This window comes from Pezoporus flaviventris, unplaced genomic scaffold, assembly GCF_033815535.1.
Source record: "Pezoporus flaviventris isolate CSIRO_AGI_PZ_B2104156 unplaced genomic scaffold, CSIRO_AGI_Pfla_v1 ptg000006l, whole genome shotgun sequence".
In the NCBI taxonomy this organism is placed as follows: domain Eukaryota; kingdom Metazoa; phylum Chordata; class Aves; order Psittaciformes; family Psittacidae; genus Pezoporus; species Pezoporus flaviventris.
The window spans coordinates 3524008-3538150 of NW_026892554.1; the positions used below are offsets into that span (position 1 = coordinate 3524008).

General features: G+C 43.3%; 1 protein-coding gene across 1 annotated transcript in view; it reads right to left on the minus strand.

Moving 5' to 3' along the window:
• The window catches only part of ALDH1A3 (aldehyde dehydrogenase 1 family member A3), a 33674-nt gene that overhangs the window by 11035 nt on the left and 8496 nt on the right, over window positions 1–14143 (minus strand). Inside the window, exons 3-9 of the mRNA XM_061446653.1 lie at window positions 13462–13602; window positions 11167–11296; window positions 9482–9543; window positions 6686–6814; window positions 4212–4325; window positions 1627–1729; window positions 774–958 (exon numbers count right to left, since the gene is read on the minus strand). Of these exons, the coding sequence (XP_061302637.1) occupies window positions 774–958; window positions 1627–1729; window positions 4212–4325; window positions 6686–6814; window positions 9482–9543; window positions 11167–11296; window positions 13462–13602 (864 nt within the window). The remainder of the gene's footprint in view (window positions 1–773; window positions 959–1626; window positions 1730–4211; window positions 4326–6685; window positions 6815–9481; window positions 9544–11166; window positions 11297–13461; window positions 13603–14143) is intronic.

Genomic DNA, 14143 nt, shown 5'->3' on the forward strand with positions numbered 1-14143 from the left:
AGGACACGCAATGAGGTTTTGCTATGCATGAAATGGGTCTAGATTCAGATAAGGAGAGGCAGATGTCCTCACAGCCATCCCTTCTCAAGGAAGAAAAACTCACAGTGCAGTACTAAGAACAGGAGGTCTAAGCTACAGATTTCTGGGATTCCCCCTTTATTTTTAGTAGCAAAAAGTGGCCCTTTTAGAAGATATGACCCAAGTATCATCTTCCTCCAGAGCTCTCCACCACAGCTCAGATTGCTTCAAAAGGAAAAAATGAGAGGAAGGCTCTGGAAGCATTGACAAAGCTGGCCATGACAGCAGCTTGGCATGGTTCTTCCTCCTAATTCAGCTGAAAATTCTCCAAAGGATCAGAAAAGGAGTAGAGGAAGAGAGGGAAAGTGGGGACTCAGGAATCCCTGGGCTCTAACTACTTGTCATCACCAACATAGCCAAGTAGCTGAATGGCCATTTCTGCAGCTGCACTCTTCTGTGCGTTGCTTCTTGTTCCAATATGCTTTGTATTAATGTACCAGGGAGTCAGCCCCTTCCATAAAGCTGGATAAGAAGTGAATTAAATACATTTGTGTTTAAAAAAATTACAACGTAACATTTCAACAGTTGTGATTAATTGATATTTAAAATAGTGAGAAAAATAAAGCCACGATACATTACTCACCCCTCAGCACTTCTGCTGGGACCATATTCATAAGGATAATATTTACACAAGGAAAATGAAACAAAACCACAACCAAACCCCAAATAACAACTATTCTCAGGCACACAGTTACCTGGGGCCCCTGTTCAGTTCTGGCATCAAAGGGGTCTCCAACGAGTCGCTTCTTGGCATACTCCACGCTGCGCTTGACGAACTCGGGGTAGATCTGCTCCTCCACAAACACTCGAGAGGCGGCCGTGCAGCACTGCCCTTGGTTGAAGAACACGCCTTGATGGGCACATTCCACTGCCAAGTCCACTGCAACAGAGCCCAGGAGGGAAGTTAGCACATGCACAGTTCCACTCTCTCAGTGTTTCCAGGCTCATGTTTTGCCTTTCTTTTTTGAAAGACTCCTTAAAACGATGCTGACAATGGTCCGCACCCATTTGAAGGCACTCACAGGGCCTCATGCTGCCCCTAAACCAGATCACTTATTGCACCCCCCTTCCTGCCTTCTGACTCAAGATCTAGCTTGCCATAGCTCCTGATACTTTCTTCCACAAGGACTCACTGAGGGCAGTAACCAGCTTTTCCTTGCTGTGGGAATTCAGATATGGATTCCTAGATACTGTGCATTGGTCCCTGAAGAGTAGTTTCAGTAGTGGTTGTTTAAAAAGCAGAGTTCCCTTCTGTTGTACAGCCAGCATGGACCAGGTCTTTGCAATGCTCCGTTAGCAGATGGCACAAATACCTCTGGCTTTCAAGCAATAGTATAATGGTCTCCTCATCTGCCATAGGAATGGTGCCTGTGCTGGGCAAGAGCTCCAGCAAAGAACTGCACCTTGCCCTTGGACTGAGGTTTCCTCCAGCCTCTGGGGTGGAGGCAGTGGCAAACACCAGCCCTGCTGGCTGCCAAAGGACACAGACACAAAAAGCACCATGCTCATAGTCTCTTACAGCAAATAAACACAGCAGCCAATACTTACAGTCTGCATCCGCACACACAATGCAGGGGTTTTTCCCTCCAAGCTCTAATGTCACCCTTTTGAGGTTGCTTTTAGAAGCAGCTTCCTTGATCAGTTTCCCAACCTGTAGCATTGAAACACAAAAAGGATGATTCCCTGAAAGTCTTAACTAGGTGTGTCAAGTGTGATGCTAACAAGGGTAGAACTGGTGAGATTTATCTGCCCACCCTCTCCTGAAGGGAAGGATTTACTCTGCTGACAGAATGTAACCAAAGTAATGACAAACTAAAGGTTTCCCCCATCCCCCACCAGAAAAATTGTTTCATATCACATTTTCCTCCAAATCTGTGCTATTTTTTTTTAATACTGTTAACACCAAACCAGCAATTTCTCATATAAAAAACATGGAATTCCTCACAAGAGCAGCATAAATCAAGCATCAGAATCACTTAGCAATCTAATTTTGTTAGAAACAGTATTGGCTAAAACTATTTGGGAACATCAGTTGTTAAGGCAGGTTATTTTTTTAAGTGTGACCTTATATTTGAATGTCCTCCCTCATTGTGTAACTGATTTTCTTGTATTTTACTTTTGCATGTGACAATCCTCACTTTATTTCTGCCTCAAAATTACCCTGGAGCGGAGCTGTGAGCAAGGAAAGCATGGGGCAGCTTCTGGCAGTTACAGGTCTGCATTACTCATGTTTTGCTTTTGTATCTGGAGCAAGGCTCCTGAACCTAGCAGTACAGATCACTTCTAGACACTCAGCAGCCCAGTCCTAGAGAGAGCAGAAATAAGTGATGCATCATGGTGCAGATGCACATAGCTTCACCAGAGGCATTCCTACAAGCTAGCTGGCTGAAGAGGAGTAATGTTAATATACTAAGGGAAAGAAAGAAATCTAGATGGGAAACTTCTCGTGGAGTTTAAGCTCGGTGTTTCCAGGCTGGCCCCGAGCCCAAGCTGGGGCTTAAGAACTAAGTCAAAATATATTTTGAATTAGCTTCACTTCCTGGCTCAGAAACAGTAGCGTTGTGCTGCAAACACAGTGGAGATGCAGCTGAACTCACAGATGGGCGGAGGGGGAAGAAAACACTTTTAAATTACACATGCATTAGCAAAGAATCTGTCTCCCTCCGTGTTTCCTGCACACCCATGGATTAGGAAGACAAGCACAATGTCTGTAAGAGATTTTTGCCTACAGGCTCTAGCAGCTGAGATTTTCCTCCCCCTCCTAATCCACTGGATACTCCTTTTTCATTAAAAACCCAAACAGATCCATGTGGGCTGGATGAGTCTATAAGCTCTATTGTTTTCACACAGCCAGTGTCTCATCTGGGCTAAAAGTTTCTGATCTAGGCTTTGGAGAGAGCATGTAACTGGGTAAACTCCTAGATTAGACCAACTACCAAGACAGTAAAAGCTCATTGTGAACTTTTACTTTACTGTGTTCATGTTTGTTTCCTCGATCCCTCTACAGAAACAGGGGCTTAACACACCTTCTCCTATGGGATAAGCGAAGCAATTAGCATATACTCAAAGCCACTAGATGGTACTGTTGTTAAACGCAGCAGCTTTTGAGTGTTTAGTTACTTTTACCGACCAAGAGTACCATTCAATGTAATTTGTCATCATTATACATTTAGATTACACTCTGCAATTAGGAGGATAGACATAAGAACCGATGAATTCGATAACTGCTCACCCAGAATAATGTTTCTCAGAGAAATAAAAGGGAACAGACTGTATTTGCCTCAACGGCACCCACTGGTGTCAGCATTTCCATTCTTTGGACAGTCCCTCTCTTCAGAGGGTGAGTATAGGTTGCAAAGAAAATCTAGAGCACTGAGTGGGAAAGGGTTCACATATCTAAGCAAGCTTTTGTTGGAGGATTTTCTCTTTGCATGTCAGAGCTGTGCTCAATTCCATGGACAAGGCCAAGCTATGTGGTCCTTTCCCCCATGTAGGGCAGCTATAGGTGCCTGACAAAAGAGAGGTCTCACTTCCAAACGTTCTCATAACCAAAGCAGCTGTAGCTATTTACAGGAAGAAAGCGAATAGAAGGTGCTTTACTGTATAGGTCTCAAAAGCAGCTCAAATGTTAATCCCATCCACGTCAGCAGAGGAAGCCTTGGGCACAGAGCCATGTTTTTATTTAAGTCCTAGTTCCTCAGAGGTAACTGAAGCTGAAGAAGAATTGTTCAGGGCTCTGACTGACATATTTTCCATCTGCACATGCTTGCAGGGCAGGACTGGCAGGGAAACTTGCCCAGAAGCTCCATCAGGTCAATGACATGATGCTAAGACTGCCAGCCTCCCCAGGAGACTCCTTACGTCAGAACATCTATTAGTTACAGTTCTTACAGAAATGGGGTGGTTTGGCAAAACCCAGTTTAGAGATGTGGGATTATCACTAGCACAAGGACCTCAATTAGACAAATCCCAAACACTTCTGAGAAATCCTGTCACATGGAACGTGATGGAAATTGGTGTTGGCTATACAGAAATCACTGGCATTTCATTGGTCCAGTCTTTACTTGGCTGACAGTTTTAGAAGAGAATGCAAAAAGGAACAGCAAGTGTTCTATGAGGAGTCCATCACCTACCTTTGTTGATCCAGTAAAAGCAATTTTATCAATGCTGTGATGGGTAGAAATGGCAGCTCCAGCTGTGGGGCCGTAGCCTGGCACAATGTTCACCACACCTGGAGGGAAACCCACCTAAAACAGAGGTTAAATACAGCTCTGTAGAGAGATTACAAGCACTGTGGAGCTGACTCTGCACTCCAGAGAGTGCAGTTCAGTTCTCAGGAAGCTTGAATTAGTTGTACTGTGCTCCTTGTAATTAAGAATTGCGAGTTGCGGACAAGGAGCCTATACGAGATTCATCCCTGTTTTCCAGGCTTTCCAGTAACATGACTGCGTGCTACCAGCTGGAGTAGACGTGGGTAGAACTAACAGCCATGCTTAGGAAATGCCAAGTTTCAGTAAGAATTCTTGGAGAAGTCCCAGTTTCAAGTCAAGAGTGAAATCTTCTGACCAAACTTGGCCCCCAGCTACTGCTGTGCAGCTGGAGCCAAGGGATAACTCAATGAAAGTTTGTTTTGAACAAAGGTTGACATTTGTGGTTCTTCAGGGGCCAGAGGGATTAAGAAGTCAGTAAAACCTCACTAGATGATGGGGCTAATAAAACAGGAACACAAAAGCAGATGGTAACAGACATATGCCAGTTTCCACCGCATTTACAACCTAGATTAGGCAACTAGTAATTTTGCCAAAAGAGACAAATGGCAAAACGCTAGGTGAAATTCTAACGTGAGGAGAAGTGTGGGACTTACTGGTCTGATTTTATTTCCTGAAATAAGAGTTTCAAAGATTATGCGTGTCTAGGTCAGCCCTCCCCTACTACTGATTGTGCAAGGTTGTTTTCCCTGCAATTTCTAACAATGGAATTGCAGGGTATTAAATGTTCACTTCATTTACTGTGGCTTTTTAATGTCAAAACTCAATAAAAGCAATTGCTCCTTCCCAACACATAAAAAAAATGGAAGTAATTGCTCATGTTAGCTTCCTTTTTTCCCCCACTTTTTCTTCTCATAAATTGGCAGGGTAGTCAGGTTTCTTCTATGGATGTGACAGTAATAAAAGGGAGTTGAACAGAGTTTGCATCTTGGCTAATGAGTTTTCAAGAAAGCACTGCATGTCAAACTGTGCAAGTAATGCTGTCTGGAGTCAGCAGCAAAGCCACAGGGAAGTAAAAAAACTGGTTCAGGTCACCCTGAACCAAAAAGTTTTTTCTGTTTTTTTCAGCAAAAAAGAAAGGCAAAATGCTTTGGTTGACCCAAAATGATTTCATTGAACCTAAGACACAGCTTTTGCTTTTGTGTTAACATCTTCTGCATCCTTTTAATGAGGGGGGAAATATATATAAAAATGAACTTATTCTTCTGAAAAGCTGCAAAGAATTGAGCTGATTTGGGGTGGAGAAAGGAGCATCTTCAAATAAAACAATTCTGCTCTAATTACACTTCTGCCTTGAAGGACAAGTGTGAGGAACAGGCAGCTTAGAATTTCAGCTCAAAAGAAACTGATTTCATCAGATTTGAATTGGGTTTTCTGGGGGAATGCTTGTGTTTGGGGGGCTGTATGTCAGTGGAAGAAGCGGTAGCTGACTAGAAGTCATGGTAACTGCATTCTATGCTCCTTCATCTTATGTAATCTTCTTAAGTCATTTAACTGTAGGAGATACATAACTGGTAGTATTTTTGCACTGCCTTTCCTGAAGAGCCCTAAGTGTCAGTTATTAACATATCCTGTATTCTCCCAGGCTAAGCCAAGAGCAGACAAAGCCATCATTATCATCTGACTGAGCATAACAGACTTTTCCAGCTGAGAGGCAAAAGTTTATCTACAACCCTTTCAGTTTTCCTCACAATGAGTTATACATGTAGTTGTAGGAAGCTGAAGTACTGAGCAGTGCTGGAAGTACCCTGCACCTCTCACCACCTCAAGGATGGTTAATAGGTCTGAGGGCACCCGAGATCCTACCTGACAAACCCTAAACCAACATTTTGGAATCCTAACCTATGGTCTTCCCTTTATGTCAGTACAGAGTTGGCTTTACAGGCCAGATGTAGCTAACTTGTTCTATGAACTGCAGAAATGACGAAGAATTGTTTCCCATGGAACTCTGTCTTGGTTGAATTATCCCACTTAAAAATGGTATAAACATAACACTGCTGTAAAAACATACTCTTTTTGTCCCATTGTCTGAGAAAACTGAGCTGTATTCTTTCTGTCATTTGGGAAAGGGGAAGACAGGGCAGAGGAATAAAAGCATCAGTTTTTCTCTCTGCAGCTCTCCTGAGAAAGGAGAAAAACCTACAGGTTTTGTGATCTTTGCTACCTCCCAGCCACAAAGGCCTTTGTAAGAAAAGACCGAAGACACAGGTTGCTCTCCCTTTCCTTTGTGAGGCTTTAACATCTTTAAAAGCTAAAACCCTACAGTTTCAATTCAAAATACAGCTTTGCTTAAGACCTTAAAAGAACAGCACCTAGACAGGATGTTCAGATTTCCTTACCTCCTTGATCAGCGAGCCAATGTACAGCGATGTGAGAGGAGTTTGTTCAGCTGGCTTGATAACCAAAGTGTTTCCACAGCACAGTGCTGGTGCCATCTTCCAAACCAGCATCAGCAATGGGAAATTCCACTGCAAGAACACAGGGCCGATGAGCTCAGCCTGGCACAGTCACCTACCCACCTTCACACAGCACAGGGAGAGAAAGAAGCAACTGGGAGAACAGCCACAAAGAGAAGTGGCTGCTTACAAATCTGTTTGCTTGGACCACGGGGTATAACTTCCTTGATTTCCCCTTGAGATCCCAAATATTGCTGGCAGCCCTCAAGCTAATCCTGTAAGTTGGACAAAGCTCTGCATGATGTGACCTCATTCTTTACAGGAGTTTGAGCACACTTTATATAGGATTTTGGCTGTTCACAGGAATTGTGTTGGAAACAGCGTCCTGATGCATCACTTCTGCACAGTGTCCTTATGTAGGGAACTACAGGGTTCAACTGCTCATTGAAAAAAAAACATTTTTCTGTGTTAGGTACTGGCTGAGTAGTTCAGACTTATATGATCTCACTCAATTCCAGGTTTATAACAAGGAAACTGCAGTGGGTTGTTCAGTTGTGGAAATCCAAGGGAGGTCTTATACTTCCTTCAAATTGTAAATTGCTCCTTTCCAATTAGTTTACCTATTAGGAATTAGGAACCAGTCCACATGAGTTTCCTCTGTGCTAATGTCTTTCACGGTCATATGTATTTGTAGACCTTGGAGCCTAAGCAAGAAGTGGAAAAATCAAGCTCACACTAAACCTCAGAAAGGTCATTTGGCAGCAGAAAGGATTTCTTCATTAAAAATCATTAATGCTGCTTTAGGGATGATGGAAGCAGGCCAAGAGTAAGGGGACTTATTCTCTAGACTCAAGCCAAGGGCCTTCAGCTATCAACAAAGAAGCCAAATATGTTGGGAATCAACAAATTCACATTTACAAATAAATTAGCAATGTAGCTTTTCAGAGATGAGCTCTGTTCTAACCCAGCAGCCCTGAGACAAAGCAGAATTTAGCCTAATTCTTCAAATTGCCTCTCCCTCTTTCCCACACCTGCTATTTCAGTGATCTCCAATGGCCACATCCCATGATTTGCCCATTTGTCTTTTTCTCCTAAGCCTTCTTGAAGGCCTGACTTTGCAGCTTGAGCCATCCACATCTAATCTTCTTTTCTAGACTTTCAGAGTCTAGAATGACATAACTCCATTAGGAGATTTCTGTTGCAACATGGCTGGTGAAAGTAACAGTGAAGGACTCCACTGCTGCCTCATGATATCACCTAGGGATAAAAAACTTCCCTTGCTAAGAACATTGGCTTCAATATAGTCAAGCCACAGGAAAAAAGGGAGGACTGGTAATTGGTGGAGGGAGACATACGTTGAGTAGTGACAGAATCTCTTTAAATCAAGTAGGAATATACAAACCCACAGACTGCTGGTGTTAGAGATCAAACTGTGGAAAGAATTGAAGGGGATTTGTTCTAAGTAAACTGAAGACAGATGTGGTTTTGTTGACCCCAATCATCCTTTTTACAAACACGCTGTTGAACTTGAGTCAAATTTGGTTCTGTACTTTCTACAGTATTTATGGTTGAGGGAGGGGCAACCTGAAATATTAGAAGTCCTACTATGTCCCCTTAAAGTGACCTTCCAAAGCATCCTACATGTAGGCTTTTAAAGGGGTAGTTCCCAAAGCATTGCTGAGTACCAAAGGTGGCTGAGTGTGTCAGGGAGATACCTTTTTATTTGTGATCTATGAGAAGAACCTGATGGTTTGATCTGAAGTCTTAAATTCTAGTCAGTCACAAGCAGTCACATTGCTTGGTCAGCAGACAAGCTGTGCCAAAATCAAACCAAACAACTGACAACTAGTACCAACCATCTCCCACTTTGCCTCACCCTCATGCTGCTAAATAGACTGCACCATCTTGTCACCAGGATATAAACTCAGCTCTGCTGGAGGAAAAAGCAAAATTTCCCCAGATATCTTTGGGAACTGGTCCAGAGCTGGTATTCCCAAGGTCCAGCAAATCCAACGCCCCACATGCATTTCTTTCAGTCTCTCCTATAACCTTATCCCAAAGGCAAAAATCTTCCATGGACTCTTACTGATCCAAGTATCCAAACAGAGAATCTTGGCACACCACCATTTGCCTCATGACCTGTAGGCTACCACATTCAAAGCATTTTACAACCACGAAGGAACAAACTCTATCTCCTGTGTAGTTGTAAAATCTTCCTGGATGTCTATTAAAACAGAGCAAGCAATACACACTAAAACTGGAGGTATTCCAACTAGCCACACTGTCCTCTCAGCAGAGAATGAGACCTCAAGGAACAGAAAACTATTCAGTGAGATTTAATCACAGAAAGCTCAGAGAACAATCAAGCATTATGAATAATAGATATGATTTAAAACTATGCATCAGCACTAGGCAGCATAAAGCTGTCACACATAATGACATCCCAGCAGTGCAAGAGTCAGAGAGCTCTGACTGGCCTCTAGTGACTGGTGTCAGCCTTAAGAGAGGACCAGAGCATCTGATTAGGAGACCCACCCTTCCACTGCAGAGGACTTTGTGTTGCCAAGAGCAATTGGCATGAGGGTAAACCAAGAAACTACATCAGGCAACTGAGATGGGAGTTCCCTTCAGAACAGCTGTACTTAACTGGGAAGCAAATGGCTGCAGTATAAGATGGGGAGTGCAAGTGTAATGCTTCCAGTTCTAAGAGAGATAAAGGACACCATCACTGCTACTTACTGGAGTTATAGCTCCACAGACACCCATTGGTTCATGCCTGGTAAAACAGACAAAATTGTCATCTGCAAGACAAAAGAATGAAAGACCAGTCAAAATCCTTGCTGCTACAGGAAGACTGTAACACAACTGCACACTAACAGGCCGGGGACAGAACTAAAACCATATCAGACAAAGAACGCTATATCTATTTATCATAACTCATGCCCCTGGGCCACCCCGGGTGGATGAAGATCTCTGAGAACAGGTCTTGTGTTAGCTCAAAAGCCAAATACTGCTCATGGTCACAGTGGAGCCTTTAAAACCAGAGGTTCAATTCTTTCTGCAGACTCCCTGTGTTGAGGCTAAGGGGAGGATAACTCACACACTGAAAAGCCAGCACAAATTTAATTGAGATTGCTCCCCACTGGAAGAAGCAAAGCGCTTGTCTCCCTGAGGGAGAGTGTTTTTAAAACCCATTTTGTATAGGAATCATAGTGTAACAGGAATTGCATTTCCAGTAAGAAATCACAAAGAGATGAAACTCTGGACTAGTGTAATACCATTCATCTTAAAATACTGCTATTCTTCTTTCAAAGGAAAAACAGGGAGGACTCTTTCCTTATAAATTCACTCTTGCTGAAAACCTGCTTTCATTGGGAAGATCTGACAGAAAACATGAACATTTCTAATTACAGTTTTTGGAAGTGATCTCAAATCAGGACAAATGAGCAATGTCCAGGCAAGCAAAGCTTCCCATCACTCTGAATGAGGGTGACAGATCTCAGTTTATATGACTGGCATTGCTCCCTTTGCTGCCTGCACAGACTGAAACTAGTCCAGCCCTTCAGAGCCCTTCCTCTGGTGACTAATTCTTGTCTGCAGTGCCTGTCCTTCGTCCAGCCTTAGTGATTACCCACATGCAGGAACAAAACAGGCTGATTCTGAAAATACATGGGCATTCATTGTCTTGTTCTCCCCAGAACTGTATTTGAACTCATACAGCTGAGACACAGTGTTCTCTCTGTCCCTGCCACAGCAGTGCAGTGGGACTGCTCCAGCTCTGCAGCCTAGGAAACACTCTGGGAGAAGTTTGAAGTGTCAGAAAACTTAAGAGGGTCCCTCCAAGAGCTCAGGATTTGGCTCCTGAGAGAAGGCAACATCTCAGACCTTCTCTTTAATAACATTTAAGATAAAGCACTACATACTATCTCTAAACATCTGTAAGTGAGCACTGTCAAGGATGCAGGAACATCAGTGAGGTGGGAGACACTGGTGGATTCCACCCTCTGCCACATCTGTCTGCCATCTAGAACAGCACAAACTCTGCTCCCTTTATACAATTCTCCCTAGAAACCTCCATCCTTACACTCTCCAGCATCTCAATTCATTTGAGTGATACCCAATGAGTAAACTCCCCTATAACCTGTGGCTTTTTTCTTTAAAATTTAGCCTGAATTTAAAACCAAAAAGGTTTCTCTGTTAAAAAGGCAACAGAAAAGCCCATCCATCGTTTTCCAGAGATCTATCCAGGCATTCCATTGTCCTGCCATTAGTTTAAATCTTGAAACACATCTACTTAAAATGCACCTTGAGACAGAAAGGAAATTGCAGGCTGTTTTTCACAAGCAGACCTTTCCATGCACTTCCCTCCCACCCCTTGAGCCAGATCCCATCCCAGCTCTGAAACTGGGTCTGAAGGAACTTACCCACTGGGATAGTTCTGCCCTGGATTTTATCAGCCCATCCAGCATAATATCGGAGTGTTCTTATACAACCTTCCAGGTCAATGAAATAAGCCTGCAGAAAGGGTTTGCCTGTGTCCATTGTTTCCAGGGTCTGAAAAAAACAAATTGCATCAATGTTAAAGTGGGTTTTCTTAACATAAAAAGCAGTTTTAGAGGAACTCCTTCTCAATTTTATTCTGCCTTGTGCTGCAGACATGGGGCTTCTTTCGTTCTGCTTAGATTTAAGGAATGAACTTGTTGATACAAGTAAGGTAGAGGGGAGACTAGACCAAATAACCCTACTGTATGCACCAGGTGATTGCAACAAGAGCACATCTTCCAGAAGCCCCCAGAAGGTGGCTGTCGATGGGATCCAGGGCTGTGATCTGGGGCACTGGTAAGAAATGATGTCATGACTTCCCTGTAACTGACCCTCCAACGCAGATGCTCTGGATTCCAGATCAGTCAGATCCACTTTTCTTTTATTTGCAAATCTATTTTTTTCTACTTGATAGCCCTAAAACCAACCTCTGAAAATATTCTTTTGTCCACAGCATGATAAACCCCATATTTTTTAGAGCTCTGCTAAAGTAACCTCTGGGCTCAGATCCGGGCTGAGACTAAGGAAAGGCAGGAGTCACATCACTAAAGCTGCACTGATGCTGAGCAACTCTAAATGAAGTCCAGCCTGGGCCCATGTCCTTCTCACTGTTCTGGACATTAGCTTAGTGAATGCTGTGCTCTCTACTCAGGTCATTAAATCGGGATATTGGTGCAAATGGCCAGCACATCCATGAAGGAAGTACTATCCCTTGGCAGACTGAAACATCTTTGTTTACATATGAAGTCATACCCTGTCATCTTCCACAGATATTAGGGTCCAAACAGACATTCCCCTTGGAATGATGAGGATTGTTATCCACTCTGGCCGTCTGCTAAACTGACTGATTTTTATAAGTCATTACTTAGCATGCAGCCAAGGCAGCTAGGGCTGGTTTTCTGCAGTAAAAACAACAATGCCAAACAAGCCCTCCCGGTTCAGAATGACAGCAGAAAGCTTAAAATGAGTACCCCAGTTATGGAAAAAGGAGGGTCCTCTGGAGTCACATCAAAAAAGGGAGCAGAAAATGAACAGGGTATATTCACACACACTTTTTTTTTTCCCTTTTATTTGCTGGCCAGAACTGCCTTCAGACCTGGATGCTTTGGTTTTGTCCTGCTGAAACTGAAAGCTTTCATGTGGTTAAGAGGCATTGTGTTGGGGAGAGACACAGCTCAGAACAGTCACGCAAGTACAGACTCCTAAGAACATCCCACGTATATTAAGTCCTACTGACCTCAGTGGGACATTGGCTCAGGCACATACAGATCTACCAGCACTGAATGGCACAAATGCCATTCCCCTGAAGATAAGCAGAGCCAAAGTGCAGCATTGAACTAGTCAGTGCTGAGGTCCATGATCTTAGGCTTGGACAGACAATAGCTCCAAGCTGAGAGATGTTAGGATCTGTGGGTGGAATGTGTAAAGATTTATGAGGCCCATATAGTCTAAAGGTTTATACCAACTGCAGTGCATTTTAGCTCCGGTCCTGCTCCCTTTGTTCTGCACCAGAAGGATTCCTTCAGAACAGGATGGGGAATCATTAGCCATAGTTCTTCAGCACAGGTCCAGATTACAACAGCTTCAGGGCTATAATGCTATTTCTCCTGAGCCAGTATTTAGTAGGGAAAGAAACAGTTCTCACACACATTTTAAACTTTGGATGACATCCAGCAAGAGAAAGAATCTCTTTCCAGCCCCCCATTTTAGGGGAAGCAATTTGCACAGGAATCAAACTGGCCTGGTATTTTTGTAATAAAGAAGGACCAGGTCATTTGTGGTGGTTTGGGGTTTTTTGTTTGGTTTGGGTTTGTTTGCTGGTTGTTCTGTTTGGGTTGGTTTGTTTTTAAGATAAGAGCTGGGAGACAGCTATGATCATTGATGACTTAAACTGAAAAAGAATGTGTTTATAGCTTTGAAAATTTAATATCTATAATCACTTCCATAACTAGCTAAAGTTTTAGAGAAGTCAACTATATAGGAAAACTATCAGCCTTCTTCCAAGAGCCCTAAAATCATCCTGCAGAAAGAGGAAGGTAAGCCATGTCTCCTGCATGGACTCTTCTGTCCTTCATGATGGGAGAGAAAAGTATTAGGTAGATAAGGAAGCAGGACCAGAGGGTGGAGCTGAGTTACCAGCCAGCCGTTGCTGGCTGATCACTTCTCACAGTACTTACTGCCAGGATGACTCTGTCCCGCTCGAGAAGATCAGCCAGCTTGTGCAGGAGTCGTCCTCTGCTCAGAGCATCCATCTGTCTCCATGGAGAACCCCTCTGGAATGCTGCCTTTGCTGCTTCCACTGCATTATCCACATCAGGCTAGAGCAGCCACATACACAAGAAAACCTTAGGTTACAAGGAAGGAGCTGGACAATGGCAGAGAAACCCCACCAGGCCGCTTCATAGATGATGCTGTGGTGGCTAAAACCAAGTTGTCTTACAAGGCCACTTCCATTTTACTCCTGGATTTGAACCCAAGCCTGCAATGTATTTTGGGCTTGGCCTGGGCTCATAAAAAACCTTGAGGTCAAAGTACCAATAGGGTCTTTCAAAGGGAATTCTATGCAAACAATCTGTTTATAAAATAATCCAAATTCATATTCCTGCTGATACAGGATGTAAGTGACACTGGGGGAAGATGGACAAGCAAGATCATAGAATCATTTAAGTTGGAAAAGACCTTTAAGATCATCAAGTCCAACCATTAACCCAGCACTGCCAAATCCACCACTAGACCATGATCCCATCATTCCATCCCACTGGAACTAATGCCAGTAACTAAAGTTCCCTTAGGTCCTAGATCACACTTTAGAATATTTTTGCCAGATGGGAAGGGTTCAATGCTCTGACAAAGGCATTT